Below are 27,994 nucleotides of genomic sequence, written 5' to 3'. Positions count from 1 at the left end.
TTGCAAGAAAGTTGAAAGAAAACACACTAAGAAAATTGATGGCATAGCCAATTATATTTTATTATTTTTAGAAAAAGCATTCCCTTATACAGGCTCCCTGATAAATAATATCCCTAGCTTTTAGCAGTGGGACAACAATGTGCAAAAAGGAGTGTATTTCAAACAAACTGGCTGAAAGAGTCCTAAGAGTTCTTATGCTCAGTTAAATTCTTATGCTCAATATTTAAGGCCGCACCCCTTTGTTTTAGATATGCACACAGTTTGGGCTACTTTTCAACTATAGCCTTTGGTCATCCCAATATTCCCTCATACATATTCACAGATCACCCTACATTTAAAACATTTTTTTTCTTTTTACATCTTAGAGACGAAAATGGCAATATGTATTTCTATAGGCACATAGCACAAAGCAATATATACTAATACAGTCAAACAATATACAGGAGAGTTATCCTCAAGACTGAAAAGAGGAATGTTTGGAGTAATGTTGAACATTTGAATGGTGTAATGGGCAATGGGAGACAGTAAACTAAAGATCTCTATTGGATCTGATAGTGCAAATTTGATCAGTAGTTTAGAATTAAAGATAGTTTGTCTGAAGCAACATTGTTTACTGCCCTGGAGAACATGGTTGAGGCGAGAACACTGTGCTATTAAAAACACAATGTTTTAGCTGGAACATAAACTGTAATCCTACAGAATTTAAGTGCGTTGTTTTTTTAAAAGCCGTTATTTTTAATTAGAATACCCTGGTTTAATAAGACATACCTAAAGGTTTGCCCTTGTATTTAATCTGCACAAAAATCAATATGGGCTAATAATTCCCTATGCTGGCTTGTAGGATATTGTGCTTTACATTTGGGGCATTCCAGGAAACTTTCATCAAGAAGATTGGATCGTTTTGGTGAAGAACATTTGTCTTGAAGTGTCAGCTTGTCTTGAAAGTCAGTCTGGAAGTTTTGGATGACTTCAATACATTCTCCGTGTTCAGGAAGCTTCTGAAAAAAATGGTTTAAAATATATGTATTTTATAGTAGAAAAGTGTTCTTTATAGGGTAAAATAGCTAGATACATAGGAGTAAAAATATTTTTCTAGAACCCTGTATCAGCTGCTGACTTAAGGGGGGGCGTCCTCTGTGTATCATGTTTTTCATTCTCAGTCTTTCTGTTGCTGGTTAGTAAGAACTCCACAAGCTTGACAGAAACATCATTCACCTTTGCTGCAATCAATAGCAGAATGGACTTTCAATTACTAATAAAGTGTGTGTATGTGTGGAGTGGTAATGATTATGGCAATACTGTCACAGCTATGACTAAGTCATGAATACAAAACTAGACTTATCCTTCCTTAACAGCTTTGTATTCAGAATCTATGTAATCGCAATTTTGAGACTATTGCCACAATTGTAACCCCCCTTCTAACTTACTATATGAGGCTTTGGCTCCATTGAGAAAATGAGGTCAATTCTGCCAGCAAGGAAATGATGCTTCTGTCAGATTTAAAGATGTTGGGCCAAGAGAAGTTACCGTATATACTCGAATATAAGCCGAGTTTTTCAGCCGAGTTTTCAGGCTGAAAAAACTCCCCTTGGCTTATACTCGGGTGAGGGTCCTGGTGGGAAGGCGTGGGGCTGAAAAAAGAGCCCTTTCCCCTTTAGGACCTTCACCTCTCCTCCCTTGCACCCCAGGCTCCTTTCCCTCCTCCGAGCCCAGAGGGGAACAGGCTGCTGACAAACCCTGCCACCACCGCTGAGGAAGGCACACGCTTTTCCCTTCTCTCTCCCCGCGTGCGCCTATCTTGCCTCTTCCTTTACCCCGTGCACACCTTCATTGGTGGAGGAGGAAGCCACTGTGGCGGGGAAAAACCCTGCTGCCGTGGCTCCCTTCCATATCCAGTAAGGAGAGCGAGCATGTGCAGAGTGAGGGAGGAAAGGTGAGTTCCTTTTCCTCCTTACTCACCCTGCGCGCACCTTTTCTCCCCTGCTACCGAGGAATGCATGCACGAGGCGAGGAAGGAGAGAAAGGCGCCCGCCTGTCCCTGCTCTTCCCTTGCCCCGTTTGTGTGCTCTGTGCGCGCCTGTTCCTGCTCTTCCCTCGCCTAGTTTGCACCTGCCCCAACTTTTCTCTCATCCCGTTCGCACTCTCCGTGCACGCTTGCCCCTACTCATCCCTCGCCTTGTTCGCGCGCTCCATGCGTGCCTGCCCCTACTCTTCTCTCGTCCCATTTGCATGCTCCTTGCGCACCTGTCCCTGTTCTTCCCTCTCCCCATCCACGCTCTTCTCTCGCCCCATGCATGCTCAGGGCGAGGGAATGGTGCTCGTAGGGCGAGAAAGGAGGAAAAGGTGCTGGCCTGTCCCTGCTCTTTGCTCGCCCCATTCGTGTGGTGGGGACAAACCTCGCTGCTGCGGCTCCCTCTGTCATCGCTGCTGCCTAGGTAGGTGTGCGCAGTGAAAGGGAGGAGGGAAAGGAGCACATCTCTCCCCCCCCTCCCTCACCCAAGGGAGAAGGGGGTTGGGCTAGATTGCTCAAGGGGTCCCTTACAAGTATTAGTATTGTTATTAGTATTATTGAGGCTGGGTGGCCATCTGTCAGGAGTGCTTCAATTGTGTTTTTTCTGTACAAAAGGAGAAGGCCCAAGGGATCTCTTCCAACAACAACAACAACTATTATTATTATTGTTATTATTATTATTGAGGCTAGATGGCCATCTGCCAGGAGTGCTTGATTGTGTTTTTGCTTCACAAAAGCAGAAGGAGGTTGGACTAGATGGCCCAAAGGGTCTCTTCCAAATTTTATTTTTAGTGTCATTATTGAGGCTGGATGGCCATCTGCCAGGAGTGCTTGATTGTGCTTTTGCTGCATGAAGCCAGAAGGTCCCTTCCAACTCTATTAATAATATTAATATTATTAATGTTGAAAGACCATCTGTTGGATATGCTTTGGAAACGGAATGTTGGAGGGCAGGAAAAGAGATTTAAAGATGGGCTCAAAGCCAACCTTAAAAACTGTGGCATAGACACTGAGAACTGGGAAGCCCTGGCCCTTGAGCGCTCTAATTGGAGGTCAGCTGTGACCAGCAGTGCTGCGGAGTTTGAAGAGGCACGAACGGAGGGCTTAAGGGAGAAACGTGCCAAGAGGAAGGAGCGTCAAGCTAACCCCGACCGGGACCGCCTTCCACCTGGAAACCGATGCCCTCACTGCGGGAGAATATGCGGGTCAAGAATCGGTCTCTTCAGTCACCTAAGAACACACGCCCAAGATACCAAGGTTGGAAGACCATCGTCCTCGAACGACGAGGGATCGCCTAAGTAAGATTCTGCTTTTACTGCATGAATGCAAAAAGGGGGCTGGACTAGATGACCCATGCTGTCGCTTCCATATCTATTATTATTATTATTATTATTATTATTATTATTATTATTAGGGCTAGATGACCATCTGTCGGGGTTGTTTTGATTATGCATTCTCTGCATTAAGGCAGAATCAAGGGTGTTGGACTAGATAGTTTTTAGAAGTCCCTTCCGACTCTAGGATTCTATTAAAGAAGTTTTAGTTAAACATGAGCAAACAGTGTGATGCTGCAGGTGAAAAGGCCAATGCCATTCCAGGCTGCATCAATAGAAGAATCCTGAGAGAAGACGAAAGAGAACTGATATGACACTTTACCTCGGCTGTTTTTTAAATTGCTTTTAATGATAATTATTTAATGCAACTGTTTATTTTAATTTATTGCACAATGTTTAGTATTGTCTTTTGTTTGAAATTTTTATGTTTTTTTGTTTATATATACATTGAATGTTTATCTGTTATGTTGGAAGCTGCCCTGAGTCCACATGGGGAGATGGGGCGGGTACAAATATATCTATTATTATTATTATTATTATTATTATTATTATTATTATTATTATGTTATCATGGATACCATATTGTTTTTATTGACCCTACTTTTCCACTTACAGAGCTAGTTTACTGTTTTTCTTTGAAATATGGTAAATATTCAAAATCATTTAGCCTACTGATACTTCAATTAATGTAAATTTATATCTATATTTATTTTGGAAATTTACCAGTAGCTGCTTCATTTCCCACCCTTGGCTAATACTGGGGTCAATAAGTTTTCCTAATTTTTTTAGGTGCCTCAGCTTATATTTGGGTCGGCTTATACTCGAGCATATACGGTACTTAGTTAAGTGTAAGTGTACATTATAGATATCGGGGCTCTTGAAATACTCACTGAGGGCTCAAGACGTGTAATTTGCTCCCGTGCCTTGCGCAGCTCTTTAAGGACTTTATTCAATTGATGCTGCAAGTTGTGTCGATCAAGCTTTTCGTTCTCAAAGTCTAAAGTGCATGCCTGGATCTGTAAAACAAAAAAACAAAAACAGGTTTTAAAAATCATGCTACAAATTTTATGGTATAAGGAAAGGCTCAATCAAAGGGTATTTTTATGTTTCATTCTTCCAATAGTCTAGTTTTAAAGTTCTGGCTGAACATATTTTCCTTTTGTGCAGTCAAAGGCTTTCATGGTCGGAATCACTGGGTTGCTGTGAGTTTTCCGTGCTGTATGGTCATGTTCCAGAAGTATTCTCTCCTGACATATTGCCTGCTTCAAATAGACAAGAGTTCTTTCTCCCACCCTGGACATTCCACAGATATATAAACCCACTTGCCTAGTTTCCAACGGGCCTCACAACCTCTGAGGATGCCTGCCATAGGTGTGGGCAAAATGTCAGGAGAGAATGCTTCTGGAACATGGTCATACAGCCCAGAAAACTCACAGTAACCCAGTATATTCTTTTTAATGAAGTTTACGTGCAGTTAGTCCAAAGCTGAACTTCAGCTATGTGCTGTACATTGGGCTACCTCTGTACCAAGTTTGGAAACTACAGTAAGTTCAAAACATGGCAGTCAGATTGGTTACACTGGGAACATCTCAAAGGGGCAATGAAAGCATGGACAAACTAGTTATTAGTTATTAACGGATAATATGTTAACTGTCTGCTAATGGAGTCAGGACAACCCCCCTTCCATATTAAATACCCCAATACCAGTTTGGGATACTATATAGAATATGTTTTAATTGAAAGAGTAGGTATTCTAGAATCTCCATAAATAGAAAACTAAATTAAGCCTTTGAGTTCAATTTCTTTGAAATCCTTAATATTCAGAACTTAAATGAGTAGCAGTTACTACCATGGCAGATTGCTATAATCAAAAATAGATACCTGTCTCAGCATGGGGTTGGGGTGAGTGCTTTGTGATTGCTTCATAATATTTTTCAAGTACTAAAATGAACATCACGCCTCCGAATTTTACTTTGGACTGACAAGTGATAGGAACAGTTATGTGTACTAAAATAGTAAAGTGTAATTTGATACCTGTTGTTCCAAAGTTGCCATCCTTGTATTTTCTTCCTGTTGTTTTATCAAAGATCTGTGCAGCATTTCAACCTAAAATATACAGAGAAAATGATATTAACAAGACAATGTTTGCTTTATCCATGTGTAGATGCAAGATATCTTTCTATTGCTGGTACTTTTTCCCCCTCTGAAAGATCTCATCCTAGAGAAACAAACATACAGAAGAACAGTAATTTTCTGTCTTTTACCTCTAGCTCAATATTTTTTTTATCTTCCCATGGGTAATCCATCCAAAGGCACTCCTACAGAAGTCCAAGAATGAACACTGCCTATCTGGCCAACATTGCTTTCCATGGAGCATGCATTTAATGTGTGTACTGTCCATGAAAAACTCAGGATGGACAAACAGTATTAGTACTTGAATGAACATTTGAAACCAGATCTCATTAAATTCATAGTTTCATTAAGCCAGTGTGATATAATGGTTTGAGTGCTATACTAGGACTTTGTAGGGATGACTGTATTATTGAATATCAGTAACATGTTATTGTGCAAAAAATTTAAAATAATTTGAACATAATTAAATAATTTTAAAATGTTTTATATGGCCAGTAGTGTTTTCAGGAAGGTACAGCATATCAATATTGCAAAAAATCTTGGTCATTCTCATATACAAACCTGAGACGAGAGAGTTTGTGTCCGTTTTCTTTCTTCGTCTAGTTTTTCTTGCATAGCATCATTTTCATGTGTAAGCCTCTGTATTATCTGCCCTTTGATGTGGTTTTCATCTTGAAGCGTCTTAACATCAAACTGCTTGTGCTGCTTCTGTAGGCTATTCAAATTCATCACTTCCTGCTTGGCTTCATCATACTTTCTTTTGACTTCATTCAGGTCAGAATGCAGCTGAGAAACATTACGCCTTTCAGCCTGTAGATCATTTCGGACAGTGGCTAAGAGCTGTTCATAGTATCTTTGCTTATTTTCTTGAAGGAACCCACCAGAAGGCAAAAACAGAGAAAATAGCAGAAGAACAAAGATTATAAGAAAACTTACGTCACTTAGAAATATGAAGCTAACTAAGGCAACTGTTGCAGTGCTAACTCTACAGTGTCTTTTCTGCTGGCATGACTTACTATGTTCCATATGACACCTATTGATATTTTACAATAGCACCCCAAGGCAGTGATCCTGCTGCAGCTGAAGTCCAAAACGTGATTTCTACTTATTTTAGTGGAACAGAATTGGGCACAACCAACATTTTCTTTCTCTGTGTTGATTACTGGTTAAGAAACTGCTACAGACGGGAAAGAGTACATATGTTAATAGATATAGCTAATTCATGGTGCATATTCTCAAAACTCTGGTTCAAGTCCAAGTGGTATTGAAAAATGCTTCCCGCACCCTGAGCGGCTAAAACGCTGCTCTACATTTTCCAGAAAATAGTATAGATTCAGTATAGATTCAGAATTTCTCCCCCACAGATGAGGAAAGCACTGGACGCAATGATAATAGAATAACAACAGGACACAAAAAGACTTTCTAAAGACATAATCTTGCTCAATGCCACATTGCCACCAAGCTCAGACAAAAGCAATATCTGAAGGACTGCCTGCACCTGTACAAGCTTGATTAGGCCTGAGATCAATGCCTGCTTTTAGGGTCATCTTTCAAAGATGTGAAATTGCTGGTTGCCAAGAGATCTTCAACATGATGGCTCATGAAGCTCCATTATTACTAACGTTTTATTAATTACTGATCTGTGGATTTCTTTTAGACTGTTCATTTCATAAAGGTTTTTAAGAACAACTTTTTACTTGTTTTATTTATTGCTCCTATCTGCTTTACGGAAATGTTGATTTAGAGACTGGTTGACTGTAAGGCAGCTTATAGTTTAAGTAAAATAAAACCACCCTATCAGACAGGATTTTAAGCAGCTATTATGACTATAATTCATAATCTGGAAACTTTAATCATAGGAATAGAGGGTTTTAAATGGCGTTACATACTGTTTTTATAGGTCTTTGTAGTTTTTAACTTTGTTGTTTATTTATGCTTATATTGTGCTATTTTTTTTATTAATCAGTATGTGATTATTTCTATGTATATCATAGAATCATAGAATAGTAGAATTGGAAGAGACCTCAAGGGCCATCCAGTCCAACCACCTGCCAAGAAGCAGGAAATCACAAAGCACCCCCGACAGATGGCCATCCAGCCTCTGCTTAAAACCCTCCAAAGAAGGACCCTACACCACAGTCCGGGGCAGAGAGTTCTACTGCCGAACAGCCCTCACAGTGAGGAAGTTCTTCCTAATGTTCAGGTAGAATCTCCTTTCCTGTAGTTTGAAGCCATTGTTCTGCGTCCTAGCCTCCAGGGTAGCAGAAAACAAGTTTTCTCCCTCCTCCCTATGACTTCCCTTCACGTATTTGTACATGGCTATCATGTCTCCTCTCAGCCTTCTCTTCTGCAGGCTAAACATGCCCAGTTCTTTAAGCCGCTCCTCATAGGGCTTGTTCTCCAGACCCTTGATCATTTTAGTCGCCCTCCTCTGGACGCCTTCCAGCTTGTCAACATCTCCCTTCAATTGCGGTGCCCAGAATTGGACACAGTATTCCAGGTGTGGTCTGACCAAGGCAGAATAGAGGGGTACGATGACTTCCATGGATCTAGATACTATACACCTATTTATGCAGGCCAGAATCCCGTTGGCTTTTTTAGCAGCCGCATCACATTGTTGGCTCATGTTTAACTTGTTGTCCATGAGGACTCCAAGATCTTTTTCACACGTACTCCTGTTGAGCCAGGAGTACGTGTGAAAATTCTGTATCTTTGCATTCCATTCTATTATTATTATTATTATTAAACTTTATTTGTACCCCGCTAGCATCTCCCGAAGGACTCGATGCGGCTTACAAAGGCCAAGGCCTCAACACACAATGTAGCAATACAAAACAAAAGGCAAATTAAAACAATTAAAACAGTATAAACCACAAGCAATAACAATACGCTAAAACACAATAGAACTGGGCCGGGCCAGAGTAATGGGTACAAGATTAAAAGTGCTAATGTGACAGGTGATATATAAGGCTTATAGGGCAAGTGCAGAGTGCGATATGCGATCTTAATTCTAATAAATGCTTATGGGACTTGGTATTGGAGATTTCCTATTAATCTGGGAAGGCACATTGGAACAGCCAGGTCTTCAAATTCTTTCTGAAGACTGCCAATGTAGGGGCCTGTCTGAGATCCTTGGGGAGGGTGTTCCAGAGTCGGGGGGCCACCACAGAGAAGGCCCTGTCTCGTGTCCCCACCAACCGCGCTTGCGACGCAGGCGGGATCACGAGCAGGGCCTCTCCAGATGACCGAAGTGAACGCGTGGGTTCGTAGACAAAGATGCGGTCACGGAGGTAGGATGGTCCCAAACCGTTCAGGGCTTTGTAGGTAAGCACCTGCACCTTAAATTGGGCTCAGTAAATAAATGGCAGCCAGTGGAGCTCTATTCCATATTATTTATTGTATTTGTTCTTTTTGCCGGGGAAAGGGGGTGGGGTATAAATAAAGTTTATTATTATTATCTTCGTAGTAGTAGTAGTAGTAGTAGTAGTAGTTTAAGACACCTGCATGTACACATTCATGGTTACTAAGAAGTAATGAATTAAATTCTTAATTCGGATCTTTCTATAGGACAAGAGTCAAGGCAGAGACTTCTCAGTCCCCTCAATTGAGCCCTAGGGGAGTGGCGGCATATAAGTTTGAAAAATAAATTAAATAAATAAATAAATTTCATCTTTGACTTTAAAAACAGCTAGGAAAAGTTTCATTTTTGGACTGAATTCCAAGAACTGGCCTGTATCAGCTGTTATGCAAAAAAAAAATGTTTCTAAACTCTTTCTTATCAAACATGCACCACTAAGTTGAAAATAAGGCGTGACCTCACTTTGAAGGATGAAAGAATTGCTTTCTGTGCTGCATCTATAGGCTCTTAGAATATTAGTGTTGGAAAGGAGGACATCTTTTGGCACGTTACCCTGGTATTTCTGTCAGAATTTTTTTTCTTTTTCTTTTTTCTTTCGTTACCTTCATACTTAGCTGCAAACCAGTACATTGAAATCTCCCTACAACCAAAATATGACAGCTAAAAGAGTATACAATTCTCTGCCATTGCAATCCGGATCTATCTGTAAGGAACACACCCTTATCATATCATCCCAATTACAACAACCCTTTTTATGACTTAACTGGCATTTGAAGTATTCTAATTTAAAGCCACTCCTAGTGATATCTCTTTATTAAATCAAGCATGGCTACTCGTGTTTGTTTTAGTGGCAACTTTTTTATAGCTTTCCCCATATGCTGTTAAACCCAGAGGTGAGCAGGTCAGTTAAACAGGATAGCTAATCTGTATTCAATCTTTGTTTCATTGTTTTCTCTGATAATTAGATTCCTTATCTATCTGGTTCAGTATATCTGCAGGTAACAAACTAGTCAAATGCTCAATGCAAAATAAATTCCAGCATATCTGACAGGTGGCCACTCAGCCTCTGTTTAAATACTTGTAGTGAATGAGAACCTACCATGTTCAGAGGCAATGCACTTCTCTCTCAAACAACCCTGGCCCCTTCCATACAGCTGAATAAAATCCCACATGATCTTCTTCGAATTGGGAGCAGTGTGGGCTCATTAACGGAGTTCAAAGCAGATACTGTAGGTTATTCTGCCTTGATATTCTGGGTTATATGGCTGTGTGGAAGGGCCCTGTAAATTATTAGGACATCTCTCCTAACAATCAACAAGTCATAATTCTGCTCAATTGAGTAGTAGAAAGTATGTTTGTTTTGTCTTCTGATACCACCTTTTCAGATATCTGAAGACTACTCCTCTTAACAGTCTAAACATACCCTTTAGTTATTCTTTACAGGTCTTGCTCTCTAGATCTGTCATGATCCTGCTTTTCCTCCTCTGGACATGTTCCAGTTTGTCAATGTCTTTTTTATAATATAGCACCCAGTACTTAGAGGACGACCAGAGAGCCTGCACAGGAAAGTGATTTAAGCACTGGACTATGAACAGAAGTGAAATTCCCATTCAGCCTTTGAAACTGGGTGACCTTGAGGAACTCACACTCTCTCAGCCTTAGGGGAAGGCAAACCCTCTCTGAACAAATACTGCATTAGCATTACGTTAGCATTGCCATATGATGAAAACAACTTGAAAGCAAACAACACACATGCAACCTGTTCAGCCAAGAGATTAGACAGCCAAATAGCTAGGTTTTTTTAAAAATTGGGAGAACCCATAGGTGTCCCTTTCCTTTTAATCCCTTCTATACTGCCATATAAAATCCAGATTATTTGCTCTGAACTGGATTATCTGGCAGTGAAGACTACTATAATTCAGTTCAAAGCAAATAAATAAGAAGGAAGGAAGGAAGGAAGGAAGGAAGGAAGGAAGGAAGGAAGGAAGGAAGGAAGGAAGGAAGGAAGGAAGGACCCCTCCAAAGGTAGCAGCGTAAGTAATCAAGCCTTTTACCAGACCAATCGTTAAGGCTCAGAAGCAACAAAGACATCACACAATGGCCTCCTGAGCTCGCAAATCTGCCTAGGGCAAAGGCTATCTACACTCCATATGCCACCAAGAGAAGGGACTGCCTGCCATTACATGAGGATCATAATGTTCATTCATATTATATGCTTCCTGGTGATTTTATTGACTCCACCTTTGTAGATTCACAGAACAGAGGCACTGATAAAGGGATATTACCACACAATACTTCAGCATCCATCACCCATGGGTTTCTAGAAAGAATTGATTCATGACAAATGCCTAAAAAGTTAATGTATTCTGTTGCCCTGGTATAAACTAGATATTTAATGGATCAAAGAAATAGACATAGGCAAACAAACTGTAAATTAAGGAGCGCCAGCTATCCTGTGACCAAGTCTCTCCAGAATTTTCTAGTTTTTATTAGCAGTTACTGTAATTCTTGAAGATGCATACACTCAATAAATGGAAGGGCTTTTAAAAATGATGGATGTTTAAAATCCAGATCCCAAAAGCAATTTTTGTGTACCTACTAACCTGAGCCATCAGGCAGGAGGAAATATGCCAAGTCTGTCAACGTGAATTTATTTCCCCATATTCTCCTTCTATGATTGACACCATAGTAGCTAAGCAATTATTAATTCATCCCCCACAAGCTTTAACACCATGAACATAAGTGTCAAAAAGGGGGAAATTACATTTCACACAGTATTATGTTTGGGCGTGAATAGTTAATAATAGAAAACTGATTAAGCCCATCTTTTCCATCTAAACTAGTTCTTTTTCTAAATACTGGTCAGCTGAAAGAACAGTCATAGCTAAATACCTTCAGGTTTGGCTTCTTTTGCTTGTTGTTCCAGTTCAAAGATCCTTGCCAAAAGGCCCTGAACATAGACTTCTCGTTGCTGGTCATATAGGAGCCACTGCTGGTTTTTATCCAAGGCCTTCGGAGTGAAGAGAATTATGAAGTTAGAAAAACTGACATGTAGAAAAAGTGTACTTAGAGTTTGCTTTTCAGTATCCCATTAGTACTTGAAAAATATCCAATGTGCAACATTCCTCCCACTTCCCCCTCTTCCAAACCCAGAAAAAAGTGTAATGTACTCAAGATCTGGTAAGATGTTCTAGTTCAATGGTTCTCAACCTGTGGGTCCCAGATGTTTCGGCCTTTAACTCCAAGATATATTAACAGCTGGTAAACTGGCTGAGATTTCTGGGAGTTGTTGGTCAAAACACCTGGGGACCCACAGGTTGAAAACCACTGTAGTTGATCAGCTTAATATTTACTCTTTAGCATGGTAAGAACCCATCATCATGGTCTTAAGTCATTATTAGCTCCTCTGTGCGATAGTTTAAAATGAGTATGTACAGAACCATTGAGGCGATGAAATGTTTTCACCTGAAGAGATAATCTCTTTGAATTAGATAGAAGAGGCAGTCAGGCGCATATGTGTAAGCTGGAGAACCTATTTAACAAACACAAATAACCAAAAATGGAAGTTGATGGATAGCTGTTAGTATTTTACAGGATTGAATATACAGTAAAACCCCGCTCATCCGAGCCCCGCTCGTTCGAGCCTCCGTGCAATCTGAGCGGGTGAACAGGGAGGGCTACAAAGGCCCTCCCCATTCACCTGCTCGCTGGCTGGCTAGGTGTGCATGTTGCTAGGTAGATAGCAAGCTACCTAGCAACATGCAGGGGGCACCTCCTGAGGGGTGAGCGCCCCGCGCGTGTTGCTAGGTATCTTGCTATCTACTTAGCAACATGCATGGCTGGCTCCTTCGCCACGCGGGGCACCGGTGCTGCCGGCCCCCGGTGTGATGAAGGAGCCGAGACACGGGTGGGTGAACGGGGAGGGCTTTTGCGGCCCTCATCCATCACCTGCTCAATGGCTGCTCCCCTGGATCCAAGCCGCGGCCGAACAGAGAGGAAGCCTCTCCCTTTGGCGGCCGCTTGGACCCAGGGAAGCGGCACACTTCGTGCTTCCCTGGGTCCAAGTGGCCGTCAAAGGGAAAAGAAACCTAGTAATCCGAGTGATCTGGGTTGACCGAGCTGAGGTCTGCCCGTTTAACTCGGACTACCAGGGTTCTACTGTAGCTAGCATTGTCAGCTTGTGCATTATTGTGTTCAATGGAAATTATTCCCAGTTTGCATTACAGAAGAGTTCCCTCCAAGGCATATATGTTATTGTTTATGATCAAATATTGTCCAAGGCTCTAAGTCTCTCACAGGTCCAACCTAATATAACCAGGGATAAGGGATCATGGGAACTGATATGCACAATCGCTGAAGTACACCAATTTTGGGAAGGCTATGCTGAAAGCAATCTTTAGAAACATATTTTTTTTTAATTTTGAAAGTTGAACATTTTTTCCTACTGCAGATGAAAGAGTACGCAAAAATTCAGTTTTGTAATAGTTACCAGCATTGGAACACTTGAGCACTGGAATTATCCAGCTGTACGAACAAGTTTGCACTATTACATGCACTCTGTGGTTTTCATACTGCAAAGGTAACATTTAGGAAAAAGGACTTCTCAATCCTAAATATGCCTCTTAAAAGGCAATCAGGTCAGTGGGACAGTCACCGCAATACAAACCACACTTGCTGGGTAACAATACCTACTAAAAACAATGGAATTTACTTCTAACAAAGGTTATTAAACTTGGGCTATATTTGTCTGAAAAGTTGCAATTCCAAATAGGATTTTTGATGTTAAAGATTAAAAATGTGGTTCCACACAATGGAATCACATTTTAAATCTCAGAATCATATCCTATCGAGCGCCATAGAACTTACAGCTAGGTAAGTGTCTATCACATGGCAACCGATAGCAAGAAAATCAGTAAGACTTGAGCAACACAAAATTGGCATGGATAATTCCGTTAGCCTGAATAGCTGTTTCCTTGAGATGAATGGGATATGTCATCTCAGGAGAGACTGGCTTGTCATCAGAATCAACATTTCGAGAACCAAAAAGCAACCCATTCTTAAACAAACTATTGGAATGTAGAGGTTTGCTTAATGTGTCTTAGGATCAAACTTAACTACTTTCTAATTTTCCACCTTTTAATTATGTTCAATAAGCTATACGAAATTTCAAGTATTGTGCAAATGTCATTTTCCCCAGTTGGTTTCACTACAAAAGTCCATGGCACTGAGCCATGACAATTAAAGCTATGTCAGACTGAATTGGTTCTAGAGTTGAGACTGCCTAAGAAAACTGGTATCTCCCTGCTTCTATTTTTTGGTGTGTTTTAATATTTTTTAAGTGTATAAACTCATTTTTCATACTATAAATTCAACTTTATTTTGTTTTTATATTGTACCTTGTATTTTCCATCATCCTCATGCACACCTCTTTTGATACTATAGCAGACTGATACCAAGGTAATCTTGAGAATTTTTTTGTAGGAGACTTTTAAGTGGGTTTTTTTATTTGACTAGTGAGATCATGGGAGAAAATGTTTGTAAGTAGATTAACAAGTAGGTTTTGCAATCATCACTTAGATCAGTTGTTCGCATTCTCTCATTCTCCAGAGATACATAAAATCAACTCCCAGAAATCTCTACCAGCTTAGCTAACTGTCAGAAATTCTGGGAGTTGAAGACTAAAACACCTTGAGAGCTAAAAGGTGGGATCCACTGCTCTAGATGACTGATTGTGCATGACTGCATATATTTATCCACAGTTGACCTGTCATACTGCGATCTATCTTTTGATGAAACGGGATATTTAACTAGTTGTACTGAATCTGATTTTTATCCACTTGACATGGAACTGATAAATAGTGCAGAGAATGAGCGAGATAGTATTACAGTTTTATATCAAGTTAAACTCTTACTATATATCAGATTCAGCTTTCCTGAAGTCAGTGTAGCCTGCCTATATATATGTGTGTGAGTGTGTGTGAGAGATGTATATGGTATTCACTTCCAAATATTCCTATAAAACAATTTCCACATTAAGCTTTGAAGTGTTTGAATATATTTACACCAATCATGTTTAAATATGTTTGAATGTAATATTACCTTAGACCAAATAACATTACAGCACTTTTCTGGAAAACACACTATGCCATCATGTAACCTTGGACTTTTAAAGGCAATGTCAACAGGTCACAAGTTCTGGCAAGTTTTACCAAGTGGCTGACGTATGAATACAGGTTAGCGAACTGCATGCCTACTATATGAGGAACAGCCAAGTTAAGTACAGAGAAGTTCAGCATCACAAAATTGGGTCATCAACTGATTAAATAGCTACAGCAACACAACAGAGGTGTACAGCAGTTACAACCTACACTGGTATAGAAACCATCTAAACAATGAAGTTGCTAAACTTCAAGATAGTTAAAGAAATCATTGTTGATCTACTGCAAGCAATCCAGATATTCACCAGTAGACTGGGATCTTCTGCCCACATTTCCTCAACTCAACACAGAAAAACACCCTTCATGTGTACAGAAGTCGTGTTGCCAAGGTGTTCCCAAAGCAATCCATGATGTCAGGATATGTAAACACAAATAACTGAAGCTAAAGAACTTTAATCAAACAGCAAGATCAGTTTTATTTAAGACCAAGAAATCCTTGTAAAGATAGGACATGGATATGCATACCATCTGTAGGTGTAATTAAAAAAGGTAAAGGTTTTCCCCTGACGTTAAGTCATGACCTACTCTGGGGGTTGGTGCTCATCTCCATTTCTAAGCCGAAGAGCGGGCGTTGTCTGTAGACACCTCCAAGGTCATGACTGCATGGAGTGCCGTTACCTTCCCGCCAGAGCGGTACCTATTGATCTACACACATTTGCATGTTTTCGAACTGCTAGGTTGGCAGGAGCTGGGGCTAACAGCGGGCGCTCATTCCGCTCCCGGGATTTGAACCTGGCACCTTTTGGTGCCAGTTCAGCAGCTCAGCGCTTTAACGCACTGTGCCACCAGAGGTTTTTTTTTTGTTTTTTTTGCAATCAACAAACATTTTGACACTACTCCAGGAAGCACAAATTATTTGGAATATTTTCCAAGCCTCTTTAAGCAAAATGTTGATTACATTTTTGCAAGGCCTCAGCTGATGATGATGTTCAAGAAATCTATTTATTGTGGATTGTCAATCCAGAATTTATAGCATCCTGTACATGCCTACACATAATTAAACCCCACAGAATTTATCTGTGGTTATTCATAGGTAAGTGTGCCTACCAGTATAGGGCTTTGGTGTCTGATTTACAGTTCCAAAACCTGACTTACAAGACTTCAACATCATTTAAATTGTTTGGTGGTGAAGATGGACTTTAAGGACTTTATCTGATGGAAAACTCCTCTCAAGGCCACTTAATAGTAGCATGTAATGAATCTTTGAAAAACTAACACCTTTTAATGACTTTTAGACAATGTTTTATCCTGCTGCTTTTTACCTCTATGGTCCTGAAAATGTTTTTGTAATTGTGTCAATATATATTAATGTATCCTTGTATCTTCACATATGTTAAGTTTTTTATGCATGTTGTTTGTAAACTTTTCTTTCCTGTTTTGAATATTATAACGATTATAAGAAGATAATTGAGAGATCAGTGTACAAATCTTTTGTCAAAAGGAAATTAAGGGAAAACATGCACATTGTAAGACAATGCTAAGAATTTATGGATAACTTGACACAAGGTTTTTTATATATATATTCAGACCAATAAAAACCTATGGCCACGTACACAGCTCAAACCATGCCATCTGGCAAGTCTATTTACTCTACTAACTTGGGACAGGATCCAAAAGAACTACTTGGACTCATGAAACAGCCTTCTGCTAGCCCCATGGAGTTTGAGTGTTCTTGAAGCAACAGCTCCCAAGGACGTATTACACTGATTTTGAAAGTGGTCCAAGGGTAGTGTGCCAGGTAGCATATGCGCTACTGGTAAAGAGCCCTAGATTCTCTCTTTCTAGGCTTACAGTATACTCATCGCTGACACTTTCCCAGCAAGTGCTCAGCATATGGACAAGACAGCTACAGTAAGCTGGTAAACCCCACACAAAATAATTTGTTGTTCAATCCCAGAGCACATATCAACTAAACAAGCCTGCAATGGGAACATAAAAGGTTACATTGTGTTTCAGTATAAACCATCTACTCTAAATTGCAAGGGAGCTAAATGCACATTTTAATAACAGCATCTCTGCCCTTTCAAAACTAAACAGGAGTTTTGGCCCATTCGCCTCCTACAAAAGTGAAAACTGAGGTTTTAACCACAATCCAAAATCACTCTTTTAAATTCTAGAAGCAAACAATGTTACACAAATTCAAGAACTGGTCTGCACAAGACACCAAGTCTTTGACTAGGTGGGTAGAGTCACTGCCAGAATTCCTTGTTAAGTCAACACATTTATTCACGATTATGTAAATTTGATCTTTGAATAGTGTAAAGCATATGGATGTAACACTGGAACTCAGATCCCAAAATAAATGTATAAATTGTTCATGTGACACTTTTCATTTGTGAAATTTTTTCAATATAACAATGCTGTATTTTACAACTAGATCATTTAATCCCATAAGAAACTGCAAGAAAGGACAGCGAGGTGAATTTTCAGCCTTGTACTAATAGACTGTCAATATATTGTTCATGTAACTCAAGTGAAATATGGCAATTGTCCTGTATCATGCAAAATACCATGTGCTGTAATCCAGCATTGGGTTTCCACTTACACAATTTCCTCTTCCCACTGCAGCTTTAGAACAAAAACTCCAACACTGTTTGTTCAGTGTCAGTTGCAAGGGAAAAGGGCTAAAAGTCCAAATGTTATTGAAATCGCATTGAATTTAAGCCTTATTTTAAATAAGCCTTTCCAAACTTGATGTTAGGGATCATTAGATTCAGCCAGCAAAGTCAAGGCAGGGACGGGCAGTGACTGGACCTCTGGATGTTGCTATGCTGAAAAGGTTTTGAAAGTTCTGTACACATCCATCTATAAGAGTGCATTTCCCCCTAGGTATCTCTGCTTCATATTAGAAACACAATTTGCTAACAGACTTTGGACTAGAGAAAAGCTCTTTAATTCACTCAACATGGTTCACTTTCTTACGATGTGGAGTTCTCTGTATTAAGATTGCACCCCAAACATCCTTATTTGAGAGTATGGTTCTATCAATCCAATGAAACATATTCTAAGTAAAAATGCAAATGATGAATCTGAATGGCATGAGTACATATTTTTGTAAAGTAGCATATGTCAACATTTTTATATGTAATCTTACATCTTTCAGTTGCATTCCAATGTCATTTACATATCCCGAGGTTCCAGAGCAGCTTGCAACCATTTCCTGGAAGAAGAAAAAAAGCAACAAAATAATGAAAGATTATTCCATTTGGAACAAATACAACTGCATTAGGTCATGCATATTTTAAATATGCAAGTTCTATGTCACATATCATTTCTGGCATTTCTGAAACTAATTGGGTGCTTTATGCACTCTCCATAATACGCTTGTGAAATTCAGCTGGGCAATCCGTTTTTGGTATCCACATTTCGGTGGGCAACCTCCCAAAAATTTACTACTGGAAATATCTGTTTTCGGCTACGCAGCCAAAAGATTCAGGAAGATCCAGCCAATTGGTGGCAATGGGGAACTTACAAGGTTCCCCTGTCTGTTTCTGGGATCCTTTCCTTTCTTGCTTCAAGGGAGTCTGGATTTCAGCAAAGGGGTTAAGGAAGCACCCTTCCTGGGACCTTTTCCTTTCTTGCCTTCAAGTGAGTCTGGGTTTGAGGAATAGGATTAAAGAAGCACGTGCTGCATTCTCCTGAATAGAAGGGAAGAAGTTGCGCCTGGCAGCCACGTGGGCCATTTCAGGCAAAAGAAACATGGCAGTTGAGCCCTTGCTGTTACAACCATCTGAACAAGTCAAGGAAGGAAACTGACCAACCTGAATCCATCCACCAGCATATTGCATAAACCTTCAACCAATCTATTTTTATTCATTGTAGATTAGAATGTATACAAATTATTATTATTATTATTATTATTATTATATTTATAATATAACCTTGATCAGGAACAGTCCATTTTGAAAACTTTTACACTACATTTCTGAACCAAGGACAGGAGAATGTATTCTCCTGGTGGTAAATAAAGTGCCTCTGACAGTTTTAAGACACAAGGAATCATTGATGTTTTGATCTAGGGATTATCATACCTACATTTTTTAAAAAGCCATTTGAAGCAGAGTCTATTAATTTAAACCAGGAGTGGCAACTTCAGTAGGTCTGGTATAATACATTATTGTATTATTTATGTTGTAAGCCACCCCGAGTCCCTTGTGGAGAGGGGATGGGATATAAATAAACTTTATTCTTCTTCTTCTTCTTCTTCTTCTTCTTCTTCTTCTTATTATTATTATTATTATTATTATTATTGCTACTACTATTTTTTTGGATTTTAACTGTGGATTTTAATACCATTTATATTTAATTCTGTTTTAATGTTTGTATATTTTTAGATTTGAAATTGTACTGAAATGTTTTTAATGTAAGCCGTTTTGAGTCTCCTTGTGGAGAGAAAAAGTGGGGTATAAACATAATAAACATAAACACAAACATAATAATAATAATAATAATAATAATAATAATAATGTGGCTCGGACCATCTAAAATGTGGATTTTTCATTTTTTTCAAAATCAGAAGTGACTAGTGGTTTACGTTTTTTTAAACAAACCCATGCCATCTCCTCCAGAACAAGGTCCTGCTGTTTGTCCTAGTGTAAAGTCAATAAAAAGTCATTTGCACTAAATAACATTCCACAAGAGTAATAAAAAAGGAGATGAAATGCATACCTTTATAGCAATTTTTACTTTCACACATTTCAGTCACATTCCTACAGAACTTTAAATCTTAAATTCTCTGAGAGCAATGGTTGCACACAGATTAAGGTGGATTTGGCTGGGCTAGTAGAAACAGGTTTCTCTAATTATTCTAACAGTAGTCTTATCCCTAAAAATGCTGGGTTTCAGGAATCTCATTTGCTAAAATGACCTCAAGTGGAAATACTTTCTCTTAATGGAAGAAATCTAGATTCATCTCAGGGAGTTGCATGTATAATTGCATGTAATTTTGTGTTGCGGGCACTGGAATTCTAAAATGACACACTGTGTATTAAACTAGTATGTCTTAGCCCATCTGATGTGGCAACCTGATCTACTGTTGTGCTCATTGAGGGCTGAATTGTTTCCTTCCTGGGGTGCATCTACACAATAGAATTAATGCAGTCTGGCAGCAATTTAGCTGCCTTGGTTCAATTCTATGGAATCCTGGGATCTGTAGTTTGATAAAGCATTAGCACTCTTTGGCAGAAAGAAGGCTAAAGCCTTTGTAAAATTAGAACTTCCACAATTCTATAATACTGAGCCATGGCAGTTAGTGTATTAATTTTATAGTTTAAATGCACTCCTAAAAACTTTCAAGTGACTAGGATCCTATGTCTTGTAGACCGGCACCAGTCTAGGGACCATCAATTCAAGTAACAGTAGGTTAAACAAACACCTAACCTGTTCCTGGAGCTTTTGATCCTAAAACTGACTGTAAATTCCAGAACAGCAATTAAAAATATTTTTTAAAAAATAAGGCTGCCATGCACTATGTTCTATTGCCACCTAATGTCCACAACTGGTAGTACTTTAATTACCTTTTACAATGTGTCTGTGTGTGCACACCTTCAAGGGTCCTGTTGACTTAAGGCACTCTCATCAATTTCAGCAGCTTTTATTAGGCACAGAATACTACTCTGATGTGGTTTGCCAATTCCTTCCTCTAAAACAGGCATGGGCAAATTTTTTTGCTTTGGGGCCGCATTGCGGGCCCAGATAGAAGGGCCAGGCCAGGCACATACAATGGGGTGCCATTCTTATGCCGGAGGAAAGTGAGACACATGGCAACTGCCCCAATCTTCCTCCCGATTCTCCTCCCCCGATCCTCTGGCTGTCCTCTTGGCATGATGCTGGGAGGAGAGCAAGACAGGAGGTGGCTGAGATTGTTCTGAAGGGCTTTCAGCTGCCATGTGCCTTCCTTGAGTCATCCTCCCAGTATAAGGACAAGGCCGCTCTCATCGTCCTTATGCCGGGAGCAGAGTAAGGACGAGAGTGCCCCAGAGGGCTCTCAGCTGCTGCGTGCCTTCCTCCCCTGTTTTTTTGGCATAAGGATGCGGCAGGCTGCCGGGAAAATTGAGGAGGGCATGAGATAGAGGGCTGCATCTGGCCCCCGAGCCTTAGTTTGCCCATGCCTGCTCTAAAATATAATTTGCCAATATTTTACATCTAATAAAAAGTTCTAGGAATCAGATTTACCATTCACACATCTAGAGCATTCCCAATCTATGCTTAAAACTTTCAGCAACAGAGAAGTCCCTGCCTCACTAGGTAATTCCTGCTAAGAGGTTTCTCCTGATAACTTTCAAGTGAAATCTCTCCTCCTATAACTTAAACCTGACATATCTATGTTTGTTCTACAAGGCATTGGTGAAGGAAGCCTTATTTCCTTCTATGAGGCAATCATCCAAGTATTTGAAGAGTGCTATCATGTCTCACACTACAAGGCACCTCTGAGCTAAACACACCAATTTCCTTTAATCTTTCCTTACAGGATTTATTTTCCAACCGCTCAACAGTTTGGTGCTGTCCTGTGATTTTCTTCTAATTGGTCTATCTTCCTTTTGAAATGTGGTAGCTCAAACTGAGCAAAGTATTCCAGATTCCTTAATCACTCCTATAACCCTCTCTGGTTTAGTACACAAATTCAAATTAAAGTTTTGTAATATAGACTGTACTGAGGTGGATAATCCCACTCCATTCTCCTAAACTCAGTCTGATCACATGAATTTGAAGCAACTACCATCACAGTCGGTGAATATTGTGTGGGAGTTTAAATAAGTTATATGGGTAAATATAAAGAGTGTAAGTCCAAGGCATTGGAAGAGAAGCAAATTGAAGTGAAAGGTGAAACAATACTCATTTTAATAGCTACACTTAAGACCAAGGGATTCTGTAGTTGGCTTCTGAAGATTAAATTTGAAATCTTACAAAATCTTCCAAACAAAAAGGAAAGTCCAGGATGTTTCAGTAATGTTTCTAGTTTCATTGAAGTACATACAGTTATAATTTTCTAGAATTCTTAAAACACAATAGTTGATTGCACAATATTGTAGTGCTTGCCCTACTAATAACTACCTTAATCCATAGGTCTCCATACAAAATGCTCTGTATTTCATTCGTCTTCACATATCCAAGGATAACTACCTTGCTATACTGTTTACAGAATAATTTCAGACAATATTTCAGGGGCAAAAAGAAATATAGCTAATTCAAAAGGATTTTGTTACCTCTCAACTTGTGTCAACAACATAAATGCATGAATATGCAGACTAGAAATGAAATGAAACCATTACCTTCAAACAAGCAGTTCAAAAGGTAAATGTGAATCCCCCAGTAGCTTAAACGTATTTATTGTGAAGCAGAGGCCACTTCCACCAGAAATACAAAGTATTGACAGTATTCTCTTCTCTCTCTCTCTCTCTCTCTCTCTCTCTCTCTCTCTCTCTCTCTCTCACACACACACACACACACACACACACACACACACGGCAGAAAAAGAAATATAAACACTGAGACCAAAAAGGAACTAATAAACTGAAGTTACTTTTGAACAGTGTGGTCCAACCTTTAGTTACCGAAGGGCCAATCAAACTTTAGTATAGGAATGTGAGAGCCAGAGACATTCCAGAAAGAAAACAAATTCTTAAAGCAGTAAGAAAGGTAAACTATTTTTTTCCAAATGTTAAATTAAAATACTTTTCCAGTAAGAAGGGCAAGGGCCAACAAAATGAATTGGTGGGTTGCATGCGACCCGCGGGTTGGATCACACTGCTTTAGAACATTACTTTACAACTCACACAAGAGATAAGCGCTTACCATTTGCTATACTTGTAACTGGAAATAAACCTTTCCTAATTTGTAGCTAGCTAATGTGAATGGCTTCTATAGATACTGGAGATAAGCTTTACACAGAAACGTGTCCCCAAACGCAAAACACTGAAGGTGAAAAAACCCTCTTGCAACAAATTAAATATATCTTGATTAAATTAAAGCTTCTCTTATCAAGGATTATGTGTACAAGTACATTGCAGCTGCCAGGTAAACACCCATCCACCACACATATTCATTTAATGAACCTCATGAAGTAGGCCCCAGGAAAGCTCATTTCACAATGCATCTATTACAGTGCTGATTTCTGCTAATAAGCTATTACAGTAGCAACATTTTTACATCCTGTGACATGCACTGGGAACAAAGCAAACGACCAGTTCTTTTCCCACTATATTCTTCTCTGCTGTTCTTTCTTGGCCATCCTTCTTATCTTTCCCAAACTTCTGATGGCAAGGGGGGGCGGGGGGAATGAAGTAAAAACAGTAGAAAGGACTGGTGGCCCTGAGACCTCAGGCACCAATGCAACCAAATGCAAGAGATGGCCTAAGATTGAGAGAGATAATCCACTTCAATCATAAACCAAATCCAAATTCAGTTATTTGGATTGCCATGGTCTGGAGAGATTCAGTCCCTCACGATTTTGAGTAAGTGCATCCAGGGAGGGCATAATTTTGCAAACAGGCAGTGAATACATTAAGATAGTGGGGGAATCCTACCTGGGAAGCCTGTACATTACCAGCTCTGTTTTCCAGGTCTGAATATCTTGCAGTAACTGCAGACAGCTGACTGTTCAGCCGATTCACCTCTTCGGATAAAGATTTTAGCAGCTGCTCCCTCTTAGCCATTTCTTTTGACTTCTCTTCCAGTTGACTATGCAGACTAGCAGTGTCACTATTTTGCTTTCCGCTCTTCAGTTTGTCTTTCAAGAGCTGGATTTCATGATCTCGTTCTCCAAGGATATTTTTATATTTTTCTGTTTCGGTTTGAAGGGCAAGTATTTTCTGCACAAAATGTAACCAAACATGTTACCACAAAAGAGATCAGACTGTTATGAAATCAAATAATTCTTCACTCTACAGGGCACATAAATCAATGCAGTGGTAATTTTTAGGACTTATAACACAGCACCAAATGGACCAGAACAAACAGTAGCAATCCACTTATGCCTTAAATAGTCTATACACAGTGTTGTCTTAATCTGTATTGCCAGAATGCTACCCAAAATATGTGCAGGCACCTAAAGAGAATTTTGCGGGTAATCATTTTCAAACTCAAAATGCTCTTCATAGATAGAACACAATACTAAATAACCCTTAAAGACATAGCAAAGTCTAAGATTAATATTTTTTTCACCTCTAGAAGCCTCTTCCTTTCTTCAGGTGTCATTTTGCTTTTTCCCTTAATGATTTCTTCCAGAGATTTTTTCAGGGCTGCATTCTCTTTCTTATAAACTTGCAACTCGGATTCAGACTTGGAATTGCCAGATTTTAATCCCCATTTGCTGATACAAGTAGTCATTTCTTTGGTGGCCTTAGATGTCATATTCTAGGTGTTCTGGAAAAATAATTAAGGACCAATGAAGAAAATGTTAAGAGCAATGTAACTTGTAAATCTACACCTTTTTTTGTTCCATGGGATTTAACAGTCCAGCAGCTATGTTCAATAAGACTCTCAATTAACCGGCACCAATGGGGATTGGTAGATGTTGGATAAATGCAATTTCTGGTGGCTTAAGAGGTACTCTCAAAATAGGCCTAGCTAATACTACACCCCATACTATACCATGACACAAACTCTGTATTAACTTCATATTAATATTGAAATATAAGAATCAAAGCCAAAGTAACACAAATAAAGGCAAAATTAACATAATGTAAGACTGATTTACTTTATTATAAAAACAGTTTTTTTATTTAAAGGTTTTACTTGTTGTTTGAGAGTTCTGGTTGCTTGATTTGCTGTTAAATATGAGTCTACTGTATTACAGTAGGGGGCAGGTGACCGGATGAGAGAGGGAGGGTGGCAAAGGCGCAGCTGCGGCAGAAGCAGGAGTCTGGCCACCTCTTCCAGGCTCCTGCTTCTCTCGTCGCGCCTTTGCCACCTTCCCTTGCCCTCTCGCTCACACCGGGCCAGGTCCTGGGTCTGCCGCCATTTCTACAATGGGTCCTTCCACACAGCCCAATATCCCAGAATATCATGGCAGAAAATCCCACAATGTCTGCTTTGAACTGGGTTATCTGAGTCCACACTCAGATCATATGGGATTTTCTGCCTTGATATTCTGGGATATAGGGATGTGTGGAAGGGCCCACTGCCTTATAAAGTAGATCATCCACATGATCTGCTTTGAACTGGATCAAAGGCTCCACCCCCCCCCCCCCCCCGGCAGGAAGCAGCCAGGCTTTGAAGCTGCAAGGCCATCCAATGCTAATCAAGCTGGCCAATTACAACATTCACACTTGCCTCAAACAGACAAGAGTTCTTTCTCCCACCCTGGACCTTCCACAGAAATATAAACTCCACTTGCCTAGTTTCAATAGATCTCACAACCTCTGACGATGCCTGCTATAGATGTGGGTGAAATGTCAGGAGAGAATGGAATATGGCCATTCAGCCCGGAAAATGCACAGCAACCCAGTGATTCGGGCCATGAAAGCCTTCCACAAAACATTGCTCTACAAAGCGGTTCTCAGCCTGTTGGTCCCCAGATGTTTTGGCCTTCAACTCCCAGAAATCCTAACAGTTGATAAAGTGACTGGGATTTCTGGGAGTTGTAGGCCAAAACACCTGGGGACCCAACAGGTTGAGAACCACTGCTTTACAACTTCCTGTAGAAACCAAGAACCCAGGCCTTTCAATAGTACTACTGCTAAAAATACTAATATTTCAAATACAAATATTAGAGGGGAGTCTCAATCTCTATGCCTTAAACCCAAGGATCCAGGCCTTTCAATAAATAATAATAATAAACGAAGTATGGATAGTCGATGTTGCAATCCCAGGTTACAGCAGGATTGAAGAAAAAAAACTAAAAAAAACTGGCACAATATGAGGATATAAAGATCGAATTGCAAAGACTGTGGCACAAGCCAGTCAAGATTGTCTCAGTGGTGATCGGCACACTGGGTGCAGTGCCTAAAGACCTTGGCTTGCACTTGAACACAATCGGTGCTGACAAAATTACCATCTGCCGGCTGCAAAAGGCCACCTTACTGGGATCTTCACACACTATTCGCTGATACAGCACACAGCCCTAGACACTTGGGAAGTGCCCGGTGTGTGATCCAGTACAATAGCCAGTAGAGTGTCTGCTGTGGACTCATCTTGTTGTGTTTCTAATAACAACAACAACAACAACAACAACAACAACACCCCCCCCCCCCCGTAGGTGCCACCTTGTCATGGTGTAAAGCAAAGTGAAGAACCTGCTTTGATTTAAGCCAAAAATCAGAAACTCCTCAAAGCACAGCAGACAAGGAATCAGTACAAGAAAACCGCACTACAAACTAGAGCTGACAGCTGCCACAACAAAACATTGCACGGAAAGTTCCTTGACAAAATTGAAGGAAAAGCTGATAAGGAGAAGACCTGGCTATGGCTCACAAATGGGACACTGAAGAAGGAGACAAAAGGCCTGATCCTTGCAGCCCAGGAGCAAGCCATCAGAACAAATGCAATTAAGGCCAAGATTGAAAAATCAGCTGATGACCCAAAATGCAGACTTTGCAAGGAAGCTGACGAAACCATTGATCATATCCTCAGCTGCTGTAAGAAAATCGCACAGACTACAAACAGAGGCACAACTATGTGGCCCAAATGACTCATTGGAACTTATGCCTCAAGTACCACCTCCCAGCAGTAAAGAACTGGTGAGATCACAAACCTGCAAAGGTCGAGGAAAATGAACACGCAAAGATACTGTGGGACTTCCGAATCTAGACTGACAAAGTTCTGGAACACAATACACCAGACCTCACAGTTGTGGAAAAGAAAAAGGTTGGATCATTGATGTCGCCATACCAGGTGACAGTCGCATTGATGAAAAACAACAGGAAAAACTCTGCCGCTATCAGGACCTCAAGATTGAACTTCAAAGACTCTGGTAGAAACCGGTGGTGATCGGCACATTGGGTGCAGTCCCAAAAGATCTCAGCCGGCATTTGGAAACAATAGATATTGACAAAATTACAATCTGCCAACTGCAGATCGGGGCCTCTGGTGGCACAGTGTGTTAAAGTGCTGAGTTGCTGAACTTGAGGACCAAAAGGTTCCAGGTTCAAATCCCGGGAGCGGAATGAGCGCTCGCTGTTAGCCCCAGCTCCTGCCAACCTAGCAGTTTGAAAACATGCAAATGTGTGTAGATCAATAGATACCGCTCCGGCGGGAAGGTAACAGTGCTCCATGCAGTCATGCCGGCCACATGATCTTGGAGGTGTCTATGGACAACGCCAGCTCTTCGGCTTAGAAATGGAGATGAGCACCAACCCCCAGAGTTGGTCACGACTGGACTTAATGTCAGGGCAAAACCTTTACCTTTGCCAACTGCAAAAGGCCACCTTACTGGGATCTGCGCACATCATCCGAAAATACATCACACAGTCCTAAACACTTGGGAAGTGTTTGACTTGTGATTTTGTGATACGAAATCCAGCATATCTATCTTGTTTGCTGTGTCATACATACAACGTCGTTGTGTCAATAATAATAATGACAACAGAAATATAAGCATTAGGGGAGTCCCAACATCTGTTTTAACTTATCCTACCAATATTTGCCCTAGATGTAAACCTTCTCCAACGTTAGTTTTATCCCATTCGAGTATTAGAATCATGATAATCTCAGTGTGGTCCTATTTCTCAATTGTTATGCTCCTTCCACCTTGGAGATACAGAAGCAGCCCGAAGCTGCGGTCAAGGAGACCCACCTGAGGCTGTTCATGGCCTGAGGGCCGCAGGAACGGCAACGGCCGAGGAGCACCGGCCTCTCTTCTTTCCTTCCGCCGCTGAGGGAGACGAAGAGCCAGCAGAACAACGACGCGATCGCTTCTTTTTCGAATCCGACGCCGCTTCCGGGAGTTTGAATGCCGCGGCTTCGCTGACGCCACTTCCGATTCGTTTGCTGGCCTACGGGA

At 40.3% G+C, this 27,994-nt stretch overlaps 1 protein-coding gene across 2 annotated transcripts; it reads right to left on the bottom strand.

Annotated features, from left to right (window-relative positions):
• Positions 1–35: 35 nt before the first annotated feature.
• On the bottom strand, positions 36–27,961 carry cep55 (centrosomal protein 55). 2 transcript variants are annotated; one of them, XM_008115331.3, is made up of 9 exons: positions 27,788–27,961; positions 24,217–24,417; positions 23,580–23,864; positions 18,149–18,214; positions 11,729–11,846; positions 6,040–6,344; positions 5,380–5,451; positions 4,236–4,361; positions 36–995 (listed from the first exon to the last, which is right to left on the bottom strand). In XM_008115331.3, exons 2-9 carry the CDS (start codon positions 24,403–24,405, stop codon positions 789–791), a joined length of 1,368 nt encoding a protein of 455 aa, XP_008113538.1. In that variant the 5' UTR covers positions 24,406–24,417; positions 27,788–27,961; the 3' UTR covers positions 36–788. The 2 variants fall into 2 exon arrangements, with proteins under 2 accessions (XP_008113538.1, XP_008113537.1); XM_008115330.3 differs by having other exon boundaries at positions 36–998; positions 27,788–27,960.
• Positions 27,962–27,994: the final 33 nt, after the last annotated feature.

The sequence above is a fragment of the Anolis carolinensis genome, chromosome 3 (genome assembly GCF_035594765.1).
Source record: "Anolis carolinensis isolate JA03-04 chromosome 3, rAnoCar3.1.pri, whole genome shotgun sequence".
In the NCBI taxonomy this organism is placed as follows: Eukaryota; Metazoa; Chordata; class Lepidosauria; order Squamata; family Dactyloidae; genus Anolis; species Anolis carolinensis.
This window is presented reverse-complemented; position numbering and strand designations above follow the sequence as displayed.

Excerpts from the sequence above, each read along its gene's own strand:
- cep55 (XM_008115330.3), bottom strand. The coding sequence starts at position 24,405 with ATGACATCTAAGGCCACCAAAGAAATGACTACTTGTATCAGCAAATGG. Across the intron at positions 23,865-24,216 it reads AAAGGAAGAGGCTTCTAGAG|AAAATACTTGCCCTTCAAAC; the intron begins GTGAAAAAAATA and ends CATTTTGTGCAG. Across the intron at positions 4,362-5,379 it reads TGGCAACTTTGGAACAACAG|ATCCAGGCATGCACTTTAGA; the intron begins GTATCAAATTAC and ends TTTGTTTTACAG.